At 38.8% G+C, this 14666-nt stretch overlaps 1 protein-coding gene across 1 annotated transcript; it reads left to right on the forward strand.

Annotated features, from left to right (window-relative positions):
- Positions 1-1342: 1342 nt before the first annotated feature.
- nr1h4 (nuclear receptor subfamily 1, group H, member 4) lies at positions 1343-14342 on the forward strand. Its single transcript, XM_069162663.1, has 10 exons — positions 1343-1491; positions 2171-2346; positions 5464-5841; positions 8569-8709; positions 9896-10038; positions 10126-10224; positions 10465-10564; positions 10707-10853; positions 12879-12992; positions 13130-14342. The coding sequence occupies exons 2-10, from the start codon at positions 2250-2252 to the stop codon at positions 13366-13368; spliced, it is 1458 nt and encodes a 485-aa protein (XP_069018764.1). The 5' UTR covers positions 1343-1491; positions 2171-2249; the 3' UTR covers positions 13369-14342.
- Positions 14343-14666: the final 324 nt, after the last annotated feature.

The following is a 14666-nucleotide window of genomic DNA, read 5'->3' on the forward strand; positions in this document are numbered from 1 at the left end:
CGAGACATTTGTAAATATTCCAAAGCCGGGTCTGTTTCCCATCACACTGTAAACATCCTTCGGCTTATCTGTCTTTGTCCGCCTGCTTCATTTTCACCAACAAAGATAATTACCGGACAGGATATTCTATGTCAGCATTAAACCTTCTTGTACAAGTTGAGTCCACTTGAAAAACATTTAAATACTGCTTTGTGTGATTTCGCTGTGAAAAGTCTAATGATTATTCGCTTTCACATGGTGATAAGAAATTTCAAGGTTATGGACTTTGTTGCTGGTTGTCCTCATAGCGCTCTGAAGTTCTGATGAACACGTGGCCAATTATGTCACTTTCCAAGGTGTGTTACTATTATTTCATGAGTGTGTCACTCGCAACAACACGATCTGTCTGGAATAAGTAAAGAAACACCAAGGTGAAAGCCCAAACCAACACCTAATATCTGTTCCAGAACATTTTGAGAGCAAATGATGAGTGATTCTTGAAATAGTTTTTAGAAAATAACCTTATCCACATTTGTAAGAGCTCTGACTACCACACGTAACTTATAAATGTTTTGAGTGGAGTTGTGTCCTTAGAGGCCATCGCTGCCATTTCATTCCTCACATGCTCTCAAACACAGACCAGATAGTCCACAAACAGACAGCAACCAATGGCAAAGGTTCTGTTTATTTCAGAGAGACTATCTGTTGACTCAGAAGGGCCTCTTTGGATGAAGCAACAACCCATCAATGATTAAACTAATGTTTTTACACAAATTAAGAATCATGAAGACTAGACGATTTTGATTTCCTCTGTGTATGTCCATCTTAGAGTATACAAAGGGCAACAGGACAGATACACTGAAGTCTGAAGGTGCCATTATAAACAAACCTGGTGCAGTCTGGACCTGCACGCTTCACTGACACGATAAAAATGGCTTTAATCGGTTCAAGGACGGATTGCAATGAGTGCCACAGAGTCTACTTTTAGAGATTTTCTATGATAACATCAATTTCTTCTCCTACTTATGTCAGTATAGTAGAAGTACAGTGAAAAGAAGACACACATTTCACCAGGATACACCATAATGCCCTGTTTAAAACAAGGCTAGAAATATAAACTATTTTACTGATACTAAATACTTTTGGTCAGCTTGCTCACACTCGTTTCAGTTTTTTGTGTCACGACAATGACTGGATTTATGATCTGTGTGTGATGCTTGTGTATATGGGTGGGAATTCATGAGGCAGCCTCTTGACTTGTCGAGATAAAGAGGTTTTTTTTTTTTAGGGGGTGGGGGGTGACAGGGACAGGAATGGACAGTTTAATTAATAACCACCATCCATTTCTCCCTGACCTCAGCTAGTCACACATGCTCTCACTGGAGTCCAGACACAAGCAGCTTCATGTTCAATGGCAAATATTGATGGAGCTCTAGCTAACAGCGTGGATATCAGGAAAAAAGGCAGAAGAAGTCAGCAGGCAGGAATTCAACATCAACTGACTAGGATAAGGTAAGAAACGTGAGAGTATGAACATATTTTACATTCACTGGTGACTTCTGAGCCCGCGGGTAGAGATGGTAGGTCTGGCTGCTGTGTGGGCTGGAGGTTTCTGAATCCTTGTGGGTTGCTTTTTTTTTTTTTTTTTTTTTTATCTCAGGGGAAATTACACTGAGTTAATTAAAAGATGTGGCGGGTGAGGTCTATAAAAAGTAATGCCTCACAAGTGACCATGTTGTGGCCTGGATATAGGGGAAGACCATGTATACCTTGAAGACGAGATGCCTTCGATCTCATCTACTGTTCAGGTTTTACGATATTATTTAATAATCTGTGTAAGCTGACCAACAGTGAATGCTTCCATTTGTTATGTTTAATGGAAGTACATTAAGAAAGATGAACAATGATCTTATACACCCTGTCCGCTGGGCCCTGAGGAAACAGTATACATGAACATGTAATGAAATATGTGATACATAACTGCTCAGACAGTACAGCTCTTCCCAACCCTGACCTTCATCCAGCAGTCGGCTACTGAATGTCTCATCCCTGTGTGTCAGGTGTGCACTTGTGGAGACTCACAGGATGATGTTTAATTACATTGTGATTCAGGTGTCCGAGGATCCTGCAAATGTGTGTTTAGCACATTTTTATTGTGGTTCTCAAATCATATTTTGATGCTTTTTTACAGAGGTTAACGAAGGCTTGGTGCTACTTTACGGTCCAGCCTGAGCTGTGCTTTCTGACCTGGTGACAGACAACCCTCCTGAATGAATGAGTGGGTGGGCCCCGACATCAATGTGGTGGGACCACTGCAAATCCCACCCAGTGATGAATTCTCTATCTCGGAGAGCTCGCACTTGTTTGGTAAGTCTACTTGGCAGGAAGAACACGTTCTCACTTCAAGACATCAGATACAACCGTTTTGTAAAAGCCCACTGAAATTTCAGAGATACACAAAAGGTTCCTCAGATTTATGCACCCAAGCTAGTTGGTTATGTTTAGGGAAAGGTCATGGGTTGGGTCTCAATAAATACTAAATAAATAAATTACTTACATTATGTAAGTAACATTACATAGGTCATAAAAGTTACTTTACAAATGTTATGTAATTTAAATAGAATACTTTGATTTCAAACACAGTGAAAGTAATGTATTTCATCCGGTCAACCTCCCAGAGATCCTCTCCATGCACACTTCCTCCCTTTTCACACTTTCTCACCCAACCTCTGTCTCGGGTGGTCATAGTACTGCTGCTAAAGGGCAACTTGTGCGTATCTATGGGAGGCCAGTGGGCTTTGACATTACAGTGTGTGAGGCCCTGGGTATGAGAACAGGAACCCATACAGAGAACGACAAAACGAGACAAGTCTACAACCGCACAGTGCTTTAACCAAAATGCTGATGTCAGCATGCTAACATGCTCATATTGAAAATATAATGATCTTTAGCATGTGTCAATGTAAATATTGCGCTTTACCAACTCAGCAGTCTCAAATTGCTTTGCAAAAGAGATGGTGAAGACTTGAATCAGTTTCAACAAAACAGTTTCAACAAAAACTGAACATTATAACCTTCATAAAGTTAGAAGGTAATGATTGCCTACTTTGGATCAGACTATGTTAGTTTTACTTCAGTGTACCTAATTTATAGGTGACTGAGTGTATATATACACACAGCTGTCATACGCTTAAGACACCTACTACCAGTCTGACTGAGTAGTAACACCATGACCATAACATATTGCACTTGAGGATGAAAAAAAAACTTGTTAGAAAGTAAGAAGAGAACTGAAAGCTACAAAAGGAGATACATCTTAAATATCAGCAATTTCAATATATATTTTATATATATGCTATATATGTTATAGCATTAAAGTGTAAAATACTATTAATTTTAAAATCAATTAAACTGAACACACTTTGAAAAACTTAAAACAAGCAGGTGGATAATTGTCATCCCACACCTGTGAGGAGTTCCACCTAATTACTGCAGGAGTCAGTTCACGTCATCGCTGATCACTCATAAGCCTGATCACACCACACAGTAGCAGTCAGGTGGTTGCAGTACCCAAATCTGTGAATGACTTCAGACATCAGATAGCTATTTGTAATGTTGTAAAGAAATGTGACGGTGTGGTTAATGAGTAATTGTGGCAACCTTTGCCCCTCTTGGGAGTTCTCAAGCAAGTGCCAATAGGTGAGTGCTGTTCTCACATCTTTATCGGAAAACTTTCCAATCATCAGAAATAAATGGGAGATGATGTTTTTGGTTAGACACAAAGGAAGCACTGAAGTACAAAACATTGTTGTACTGTGGGGATCAAAGAGTAAAGTCTCAGAATAGTGTGTGTGTGTGTGTGTGTGTGTGGTCACACGGCGATGGCCATGGTCCAGAACAAGTCTTCAAGAGGTCAGTGTTACATTATACTTTACAGATATTGTGTTAGTATTAAATGTGTCTGTTTGCTTTAAGGCCAGATTTGAATACATGACAATTTTACTGTACAGCTCAGAGGTGATTCTTGTTGAGTACGTTGTTGTTTTTTTGTTTTTTTTAAGTAGGCATCCACCGTCTGTTGCTTTTAAAGAAAAGTTAGAAAATAAAAAGGTAAAGTTATTGCTATGCCACACTTGGACAGAAAATCAACAATTCAATTGAAACAATTCAATTAGTTTATGTTTAACTTAGTGTCACAATCAGAAGTGCCAGTTTGTTTGCCGTTGTTACATTTCACTCTAAAAGACACGGTGTGCTCTGTGCAAGCATGTTGTTAATCATTTATGGGTTTATAGTATATGTTATGTGGGTTTCCGGTTCTAACAAGATTCTACAGGAAATTGAGGGTTTAATGAAAGGAAATGATATGTCTCAAAAACATGATCGACCAGTCTATATCAAAGCTTCTCTGAAAATATCTTACATTAACAGTGGGTCCAGATATAAGGAATGAGGACACTGCAGTTACTTTCATCACTGTGTGTGTTTTAGCACCTTTCAGCTCATTGTTTTGGTTATCCAACTTCAATGTTTTGGTTCACTGACTTTATTTTCAGCCACATTTGGTAGCTGTTCTCTGTGACAATTAGGCTTTGATAAATACTCTGTACACAATGTTCCCTGTCGGATAAAGTATGCGATTTATCTGCCATTACAACAAGTGGCAACCCACCATGACGTCACACATTGGTTTGTGGCTGTTTTGAAGCCTTGAGTCTGGTTTTTTGGCTGTTGCCACCTTGTTTATCCTCATGACATGTTTTAAAGTTTTAGTCTTATCCTTTCACCTGCAAATACGAAATAAATATAAAATCATAATTCAAAGCGGTGGGTAGGTTTACTGTCAGATCGTATAAGTACAAGTGCAGTGCTTCAGTGCATCAATCAGTCCCTGTTGTAGGATGAAATCTGTAAAAACACAATGAAATGAGTCTATACCTCATAAAAATCACTGGGGAAAGACACAGAGGTTTGTCGGTCTCTGAACACTTATCATAAATACACTTGTCTCTGAACACCATATTGACTTGTAGAAAAATTGTATTGACTTTGTATTTCATGAGAGACGTTGATGCTTTTAGAACAGAAGTCTATTGAAGCCAGCTTCTGGTGGTTCTTAGTCGTATTGCACATTAAGGCACTTCCGCATTGGCTTCACTTTTCAAACTGTGTCAATTTTATGATACAATCTAAGGATTAGAAAAAATATATTTCCCTCCAGACTTGTGAGTGGTAACAAAAAACAGAAGAGTGAATATTGGACATTTGTTAGATGTACAGAAACACAACTCCTGACTTCATGAAGCAGACTTCATGTCTGCTGGATGTCTAATTAAGCAACTTCTAGGTAAAATGTTCATCGTATCAATTTTGTAAGGTGATAATATTAGATGGTAACATTTACAGCCCAAAAAATTAATTACCACTGCTTTAACTGTCAATTTCTGTTCATACTGTTTTATAACCTTTCTCTTCTTCTCTTAGATATTCTGGCAGACCAAGGCAGTCCTCTCCTGCAGGATCCCGACATCATACCCTTCACCAGCTATCCCAGCATGCATTACCCATCCATGGACCCCAACATGTCTTCCACTCCATACTACTCCACTCAGAACTACTACCCTCAGTACAATGGAGACGAATGGTACTCACACACTGGGATATATGAACTGAGGAAAGGACCCCTGGAGGGAAGCTATGAAGCAGAGATGGAGGAGGGGTCCTCTGTTGTGCCGGCTGTGTGCAAGAGGACCCGGCACATGTCACAAGCAGGAAGGGTCAAAGGGGAGGAACTGTGTGTTGTGTGCGGAGACAAGGCCTCTGGATACCACTATAACGCTCTCACCTGTGAGGGCTGTAAAGGTGAGTTGATACTGTAAACAGTCATTTGTGATCTTTTTAACTGTACAGCAGAATAGTTTGTCTTCTCTCTGTTGATTTCAATGATAGGGGCAGCTGATGGAGGTGCAACTAATGATAAGTTCCTGATTGATGTGTCAGTTATTTCTATGATTAATTTCCCAAAGTTGTAGTCGCTTGTTTTATACCATCAACAGTCCAAAACCCAAAGACATTTAGAACAATTTCTTTTTTCAATTATTTATTTTTTTTCTCAGCAAATTGATAACATTTTCAAATGAAAAGCTGCAATAATCAAAGAGTGGTTGGCATTTTAAAAAAAGAACGTCAATTAATGAATTGATCACTTGGAACAGTTGCTAATTTACTTTCTTTCATATTTTCTAATATTATCTTTATCCTTTTTACAAAAGTAAGAGATACAGTTTGTCCTGCATAAAAGCTACTTCCCTTTAGATTCTGTATTAGTCTGAGTTCATTTTGCATTTGCTTTAACTGATGTTGATGCTTTTACAGTATATTTATCTGAGGCAGACAAAGTTGTACTGTTTAAGGTACATTTCCAGGCAGTCAGAATATTAAGCTATTTACTCATTAGTTGAATGACATTTGGCCAGCATACCAAAAATTATGTTATGTTTATATCTGCAGTCCAGACAACAGGTGAAGAGTCATAGTGTAGGCATGTGGCAATTAATATCCAGTTTGCCACTGAGCTCTTCAACATCATGAAGTTGGTTGGTAAAAGCATTTTAAAGATTTTGAAGCCACATTTAACATCCATTTGCAACTACAGCTGAACATTTATTATAACATTTTTGATTCCTTGTATAATTACCTGACAGGGATGGGCAGTAAATCTGTGCAATTATACAACATACAGCTAAAGAAAGGATTGCAGCTGATTTTAGGGGAACAAAAACAATAAAATGAGGTAATAGTACAGTAAGAACAAGCAGTTTACAACCCTTTCTCCATGTACAAATAATGAACTTGGTGACAGGCAAGTCACAGCCTTCAGCAGCTCCTCCCCGTGTTTTCATGACTCTGTCAATTTGGTGTGATTCCTGCCAAATGACAGGGTGAATGGATGTGAGTGTAATTCCACACTGTAAGGTTGGACAATGCCAGGAGTGCGGCAGCTGACCTGTCCTGCCATTTGACGGAGGATAGGCTCAGGTCTACCTGGTACTGCTGCCAGATTGGGTTCCCTCTCAGCTTTCCGTTGCACAATGCACAAGCAACCTGAGCTGAGTTACCCTAATGCATGTCATTGTGCTTATTGATGTCAGAATGTCTCGTAACTGTTCGTGTGTGTGTGTGTGTGTGTGTGTGTGTGTGTGTGTGTGTGTGTGTGTGTGTGTGTGTGTGTGTGTGTGTGTGTGTGTGTGTGTGTGTGTGTGTGTGTGTGTGTGGATCAGATCCAGCGGGGTTCACTGGTGTCACTGCATCATTAGTTTGTGTAGCTTATGAGGTAGACATTTTATCTATATCTGATTATAGTAACAGCTTGTAAGTCACTTTGTGGTCAAACTTGAATTACCGCCTCAGGGTTGTATGCCAAACTAATTCATAACCAGTCAAGTTGAAATTTACATCCATGTCTGTCCAGACTCGTACGATACATGTAGGGAAGACAGAGAATTTGGCCAATAAACCTGATTCTGATAGAACACAAAGTTGTTGCCATGACAGTAGGCGATGCGTCAAATATAGCTGTTGCAATAAAGAAGTTACTAAATTCAAAAACATTGATGCTTCATACACATCTTCAACTCAACAGCACAGAAGATCTCCGCAGTTTAAAGGTGGACACCCAAAAATAGTATCACCAACTCAATAACCCCCAAATGTAAAATATTTTCACAATCTCCCCTTCTGTTATGGCGTTGACTAAAGACTGCTAAAGCGTTATTGCAGAATGTTATGATGTCACCTTTGACCTTTTGAAAGTAAAAGTCAAAAGTTTTTGTGGTAATTAACGTATGAATTCCTGAGTTATGGCCATAAATGTGTTTTGTGAGGTCTTGGTGACCTTTGACCTTTGGCCACCAAAATGTAATCAGTTCATCCTTGAGTCCAAGTAAACAGCCTGTTTTGGGTTTAAAGGGTTAAACTGAATTTTAGCAACAGGTGTTTTGCTCGTTGCTGCTGGCAGTGGTGCTAATATTAGCTTGCTGCTCCCGCTTGTCTACATTTGGTCGTGGTCGGGGAGGTTTTGACTTTGAAAGCTCAGCTGTGTCATTGTCGGACTCTTTAAGTGGTCAGAGCAGAAACAGGTGACCATCACGTAGCGCCTCCTGGGTAATAATTGCTTTTATGAATCGCCCAGATAACCTGATAATAGTGAAGGCAGTAAAGAGAGTATGGGCAGCTTGTGAGAAGTTCCAGTGCTTTGATGTGTGTGTCATGACACATCAAAGAGTAAAATGTCGAGGTACTGGTACTGCGTAGCTGTGAGTGTAAGCCCACCACGAGCAACTGGTTGTTAGTTGGGAAATTGTACCAATCTGAAAGTTGTATCAAATACCAAAAACAAATAAATAAATAAATAAAACCCCTAAAAATTGCACAGTTAGTTGAGCAAACTTACTTCCTGCCACTGTACTATAGTGTGGCCCAAGAGAACTTACTGTATGTGGCCCATGTGTTTGTGTATCACAGTACAAAACATCCAGCAGTGTCTTCTTTACCTCACTCATGATGATACCATGTTTCCATCATGTCCAGGTTTCTTCAGACGGAGCATAACAAAGAACGCTGTGTACAAATGCAAGAGTGGCGGAAACTGTGAGATGGACATGTATATGCGCAGGAAATGTCAGGAGTGCCGGCTAAGAAAGTGCAAGGAGATGGGCATGCTGGCAGAATGTGAGTATCGCTGTTTTTTTTAAGAGACTCTGGTCCCTGTTCATACTGACAATCGGGAATGAAAAGATTGCAGACATATTTCAAATGTATTTGCACCGTCCACACATATGCAAACACTGTTCTGTCGTTTCAATAGCATTGATGCAGTCATAGGTTAGCCCTCCTTTTCCATTCTGACATGGTCTGTTGAATTTTACAGAGGGATTGTATTTCACTATATTACGCAATACAAAAGACCCAGCTTTTGTTACTGTTACAGGAATAGAAGCAGTTAAACTGAAACCTTGAGCTCCATTTAGAAAAAAGAAACGCCTTCAAAGTGGCGGCAGTCATTAAAAGGTGTTTTTTGCTTTATCTTAACACCACTGTCTCTTATCCATTGTTTCAAACACTGAGCGGACCTCAGTGCGAGTACCGAACTTGTTAATATGAACATGTATTTTCTCTGAAGCAGGGTCAGTGGGGGATTATTAGTTATGAAGTCTATTAAAGAGCTGTCAGCTGAAAAGAGCGGGGGGAAAGACCAGACTCCTGTTGCTCATAAATAGTGCAGGGAAGTTGTGATGAATATTGCAGGGTGGAAGGCATTCACGACTCTATCTGCAGCCGCAACAACAGCTCAACAAGTCAGTGTTTTTGTTCATAATGTGAGCAGACGGATGGTAATTTAACAAAGACGTTGTTTTCTTTCTTTTGATTTCATCCCTCCTCTCACTGTTAGTTTGTCTAAATTCTTTCACTACCCTTACAGAAAACCACATACATTTAATGTGAACATTTTCATGGTGTAATGTGTGAAGCCCATGTGGATTCCCATGTTTAAAATGTTATATATTTTCCTCATGTTATCATATGCTGCAACATGTGCCATACACAGAATTCGATTGAACTGACTGAAATCATAAAAGTAAAGGACAGACAATGAAAAGGTATAAAATAGATGATCAAAAATATCTAACTTGCTATGAATTAAAATAGAATCATGTGTTTGATGGAGTGCAAGTTAACATGGATGTGATGTAAAAAATTAATCATCAGGATTTCAAAGTTGCACTGTTCTTGTACACAGATGGTAATGAGTTTGATCAAAGGCAGCCTAGATGAAAGTGAACATGTAGAATTGCTGCTGTGGATAAAGATCTGTAAGGTATTTAAAGCACAAAGTGAAGCCTGTCAATGCTGACAGGCCTGCTGACAGAGATTCAGTGTAAATCGAAAAGGCTGCGGAAGAACCCCAAGGCCTCTCCAGGACAGTCGACTGGAGAGGAGACAGAGGGTGCCGACAACGCAGACAACAAACAGGTCACTTCAACCACCAAACTGTCAAAGGTAAACACAACCGCTTTGATAAATTGCTCCAGGCTTCACAAAATGTACCATATAAATTGTGTGTTTTGTTTTGTTTTTTAAATCCAGGAAAAAGTGAAAATCACTAAAGAGCAGCAGGCTGTCATGAAACTCATTGTAGATGCTTACAACAGACATCAAATTCCTCAAGATGTTACCAAGAAACTGGTACGTCGCATTTATCTTTAACTTATGTGAATTATTGACTTTAAACAATCCTGCAAATGCTGCTACAGATAAAAGGAGTGCAGCTCATAAACACAACACCTGTCCACGTAGATGTCAGACTCAGCTAAAATTATGCTGGCATCATTACAAGCTTTGCTGTTGCCTTGCCATGATAAAGTAGGTTGTTTTTCTCACGGGAGCGCTGACCTGTTTCACTGCTGTTTACTGCTATTGTTACAGCTTCAAGAACAGTACAGTGCAGAGGAAAACTTCCTGCTATTGACGGAAATGGCGACAAGTCAAGTTCAAGTTTTGGTGGAGTTTACAAAAAATATTCCAGGTATTTTCACCCCGTTTGGAGATCCTGTAGAGTTTAACTCATGGCCATTGAAAGAGACACAACACTGAGAGTGAAAATAATAACACAAGTTGCCTCATTATTTCTTGCATGCTGTAATGAGTTGTGTTTATGCCTCTGGTAGGTTTTCTGTCTCTCGATCATGAAGATCAGATCGCTCTGCTGAAGGGTTCAGCTGTGGAAGCCATGTTCCTGCGCTCAGCTCAGGTTTTCGGCAGAAAGATGCCCAGCGGACACACAGAGGTTTTAGAGGAGAGGATACGCAAGAGTGGTGAGTCCGCTTAAAGTAGTGCCCCTGAAAATGTCTGTATTACGTACTGGTGCAACTAATAATAGTGTCTTTAAAAAGCAATTTCAAACTTTGATCACCCAAATAAGAGTAATATTCAACATGTAACTTTTAAAGATTTTAACTCCTGATTTGTGACCTTCAGCAGTCTCGGGCATTCACTTGCAGCAGTCAAGCAGAAAAGTCTAGTTAGATCATCCTTTAATATTTGATCTGAGTGATGCAGCTGGGAGATGTGTGCTAACCTGATGATCTCTGGCTGGGTGTAGGTTACACATGCACACACACTCTCGCTGGGTACAGTTTCATTCTGTTTAGGTGTGTGTGTGTGTGTGTGTGTGTGTGCACGCTCACTCAGCTCATTTGTACCACTGGTATTAATTTATTAAAACACACATACGTTGTTTCTGCAGTGAAAAGGTTTTTATTAATGCATAATGTTTTGCTGCCTCTCTATTTACACCACAAATAGTTCACATGGAGGCTGGTTTTTAAAAATATTTATATTTATGTGAGGTGTCAATATGTCAACCCGGTTGGACAGTTAGACAGACAGTAGCGGTGATGGCAGGAGTGTGTGTGCGTCACTGGGTCCCTCAGTGCTGCTCTGGTGTGAATGGTGGGGATAAGAGATATTCACATTAAAGGCCAGTCTGGGACAATAAGGAAGCAAAGCTGTCTGAAGAGACCATTGTTCCTTATCAAAACATCAAGAGTGGTATTGTCCAGTTCTCTCCCTCTGAGCCCCACTGGCATTTCTGAATGCTTGATGATGTGTCCAAGTAGACAGACAACCTCCACTAGTTTGAAGAGCGTCAAAAGTAGTAACTGTTGCTAATATGCAAGAGCAAACTGAGCAAAAACATTAAAATTATATTGAGAGCACTTTGAAATATGTATCCTGATTCATTATTGAATCATTACCTAAAGAAGAAAAGCAGAGAGGGCAGCATTTGTTATGTTTGTTGTGGTATGTGCTGGAGGGCTCAGAACAAATGTGCACTGTTTAGAGATGAAGCCTATTCTACTGCAGCAGAACTACACCGTTTTGATTTGTAAAAACATTTGGCAAGAAAATACGTAATCAAAGGTGAAGCTTTAATGAAAATCAAGTTATTTCAATTTTAGTCATCATATGAAATAATTTTGTAGTTGCATGTTGCAGGAATGTATTTTTTGCTGCATGTTTTTTTTTTTTTTTTTTTTTTTTAATACCTGTTTTGAGCTCTGTTATTTATCTTGTTCCTCTAACATTTCTCTCCCAGCTACTCTGTCCTCTTCTTCAGTTTATTCAGTCAACAACACTCACCCTAATACATTAGAGCCCAGGCCACCAGGTTAAATAATGTTGAAATTAATGTTTGGAACTTTTAGTAACCCACATGGCTGACTGTAATTGTTGTGATTCAGATTTTTACCTTAAAATGTGTTTCTCCTGTCTGTTTTTTAATGGTCTTATTCGATGTGTGAAATAACTATATTGTATATAAAACATAAAAGTCAAATATATTTGAAGCTGCACTGCTTCAGGTTGAATGTGCACAGTATGCGTCATTTTAGATTTCACTTTGACATTGATAGTATTGTAGAGGACAATAATGTAGATCAGTTCATCAGAGTAGTTCATCACATGAGCTGCAGACCAACATTATCTGTGTGTAGATTTTGGTAATTATAAACCCCCATGTAAAATTGTTTAAACATGTTGTTACTCACTTGGGAGACCGCAGTGGCTGTAATGAAATAATTAATATTTAGTCCAAATCACATGGTTAATATCAAAAGTTTTGCTCCCTCTGGTTTCTGCTGTGTGACCTGTAACAATTGTGGGAATTAAAGTGGGAATTATTTATTTATTATTGTATATGCATTGAAACTACTTTGAGAAATTAAAGCAGAGGTCTAAAGCCAGCTCACCTAACTGTTTTTAAGGACAGCTTGCTTGTTACTGTGAATATGTTTAGACATTTGATATAAACAAAAATATGTGACTGTCTTGTTCTGCAGGTATATCAGAAGAATTTATTAAACCCATGTTCAACTTTTACAAAAGCATCAGTGAACTCCACATGATGCTGGAGGAACAGGCTCTCCTCACCACCATAACAATCTTGACACCAGGTGTGTGAAAAGCTTTTATTGTGTTGATCCAGAGGTGTTTTTTTTTATTTTTTTATGCGAGGTGTGTTTTCTGAATCAATATCTGCAATCTTTGATACCTCTAAAAGCTAATGTATAATCATGGTATTCCTCTTTAGATCGCCCCTATGTGAAGGATCAGCAGGCTGTTGAGAGACTTCAGGAGCCCATGCTGGATGTGCTGAGGAAGCTGTGTGCCCTGCAGCATCCGCAGGAGCCACAGTATTTCGCCCGTCTCCTGGGCCGTCTGACAGAGCTGAGGACACTCAACCACTACCATGCAGAGATGCTCACATCCTGGAGGATGAATGACCACAAATTTACCCCGTTGCTGTGTGAGATCTGGGACGTGCAGTGACACACGAAGAGCAGAAAGTGGTAACGGGGATGATAAAATGAACATTTCAACGTGCAAGACAACATCATAGCCCAGCTGCAGTGCATATTTATACTGGAGGACGTGAGGATCCAGAATTAAATCTCTGTACAGCTTGTGTGCTTCTGTTGTCCCTGGCCTTGACAGCATTAGTCATGTAGTGACTTTGAGAATGGTGTTTTATGCTCTTGAAGCTCTTCATGGCTCACACCATCTTTATTATTAATTGTAACACGGTTTTTAGCACAAAGAGGAAAGGGTTTGGATTTGGGAAGCTTTTCATTGTGTACGTCACATAAAATGTATTGATTATAGACAAGTAAAAACACTGGAACGTATTCAAATTAAATATGGTGCTTGTGAAAAGTGTGAGAATTAGATTGCATTGTTTGATGATGGGTTCATTCATATTTTGTTTGCAAATCTCTGTAGAACTTGCTACATGTGGTATGGTCTGCCTTAATTAAAGACAAGGTTTTCAGAGAACAGATTTACATTTTTAATGTTAGTGAGCACAGAGGATATAGTTATTCAATCTGGTGTAGATAACTAAATCTGGTACATGTGGAAAATTAAGATTCTTGCCCTTTTTTAATCCACCTGTAACTTTATCTCAACAAACCAAACAGTGAGATGTTGAATTTGACTAAATATTGAAATATTTATGTTTGACTTTCCTTGATGAATAATATATAGCTTTCCATTGTATTACTTACAATAGCCCACAAAATCAATGACTTTTTATGCCTTATTTATGCCCACAGTTAACTCTCCATAAAGAACAACAGCACTGCAATTAAAACACCATGACTGTGTTTTTGCAAATTTTCTAAGAGCCAATAAAAATATTTAACATTGCTGTTGACTATTTTCAATGTTGATCCTCATGTTGAATGTTTGGTCTTTCTTTTTTGTAACATTTTTTGCATTTGATGCCAAATAAATAAGAACTTTTAAATTTATTAAAGTGAATGAATATTTATTTTATTACATTAATTTTGTATTTATTTTTTTTCCCATAATGCACGCAAAACATTAAAACAGATCTATCCGCAATTTAAAAGTTCCATACATAACGTGACCACAATGTCTAAGTCTCCTTTTTATAGTAGGTACATTTTTATAAACTTTACATCATTTACATGTTATTCTCGCCATGCAACAAACATTTTTACATGTAAAAAGTCCAGCAAAGTACAAAGAATTTTTGAAATAAACGTATCCATGAACTAAAACCCAAAATGTATACACTTTCTCTGATGTCTTGCAGCTGATTGCAC

The sequence above is a fragment of the Embiotoca jacksoni genome, unplaced genomic scaffold, assembly GCF_022577435.1.
Source record: "Embiotoca jacksoni isolate LCO1_2020_lvr unplaced genomic scaffold, fEmbJac1.0.p SCAF_3, whole genome shotgun sequence".
Lineage (NCBI taxonomy): Eukaryota > Metazoa > Chordata > Actinopteri > Embiotocidae > Embiotoca > Embiotoca jacksoni.

Excerpts from the sequence above, each read along its gene's own strand:
- nr1h4 (XM_069162663.1), top strand. The coding sequence starts at position 2,250 with ATGAATGAGTGGGTGGGCCCCGACATCAATGTGGTGGGACCACTGCAA. Across the intron at positions 10,225-10,464 it reads AAGATGTTACCAAGAAACTG|CTTCAAGAACAGTACAGTGC; the intron begins GTACGTCGCATT and ends CTATTGTTACAG. Across the intron at positions 12,993-13,129 it reads CATAACAATCTTGACACCAG|ATCGCCCCTATGTGAAGGAT; the intron begins GTGTGTGAAAAG and ends ATTCCTCTTTAG.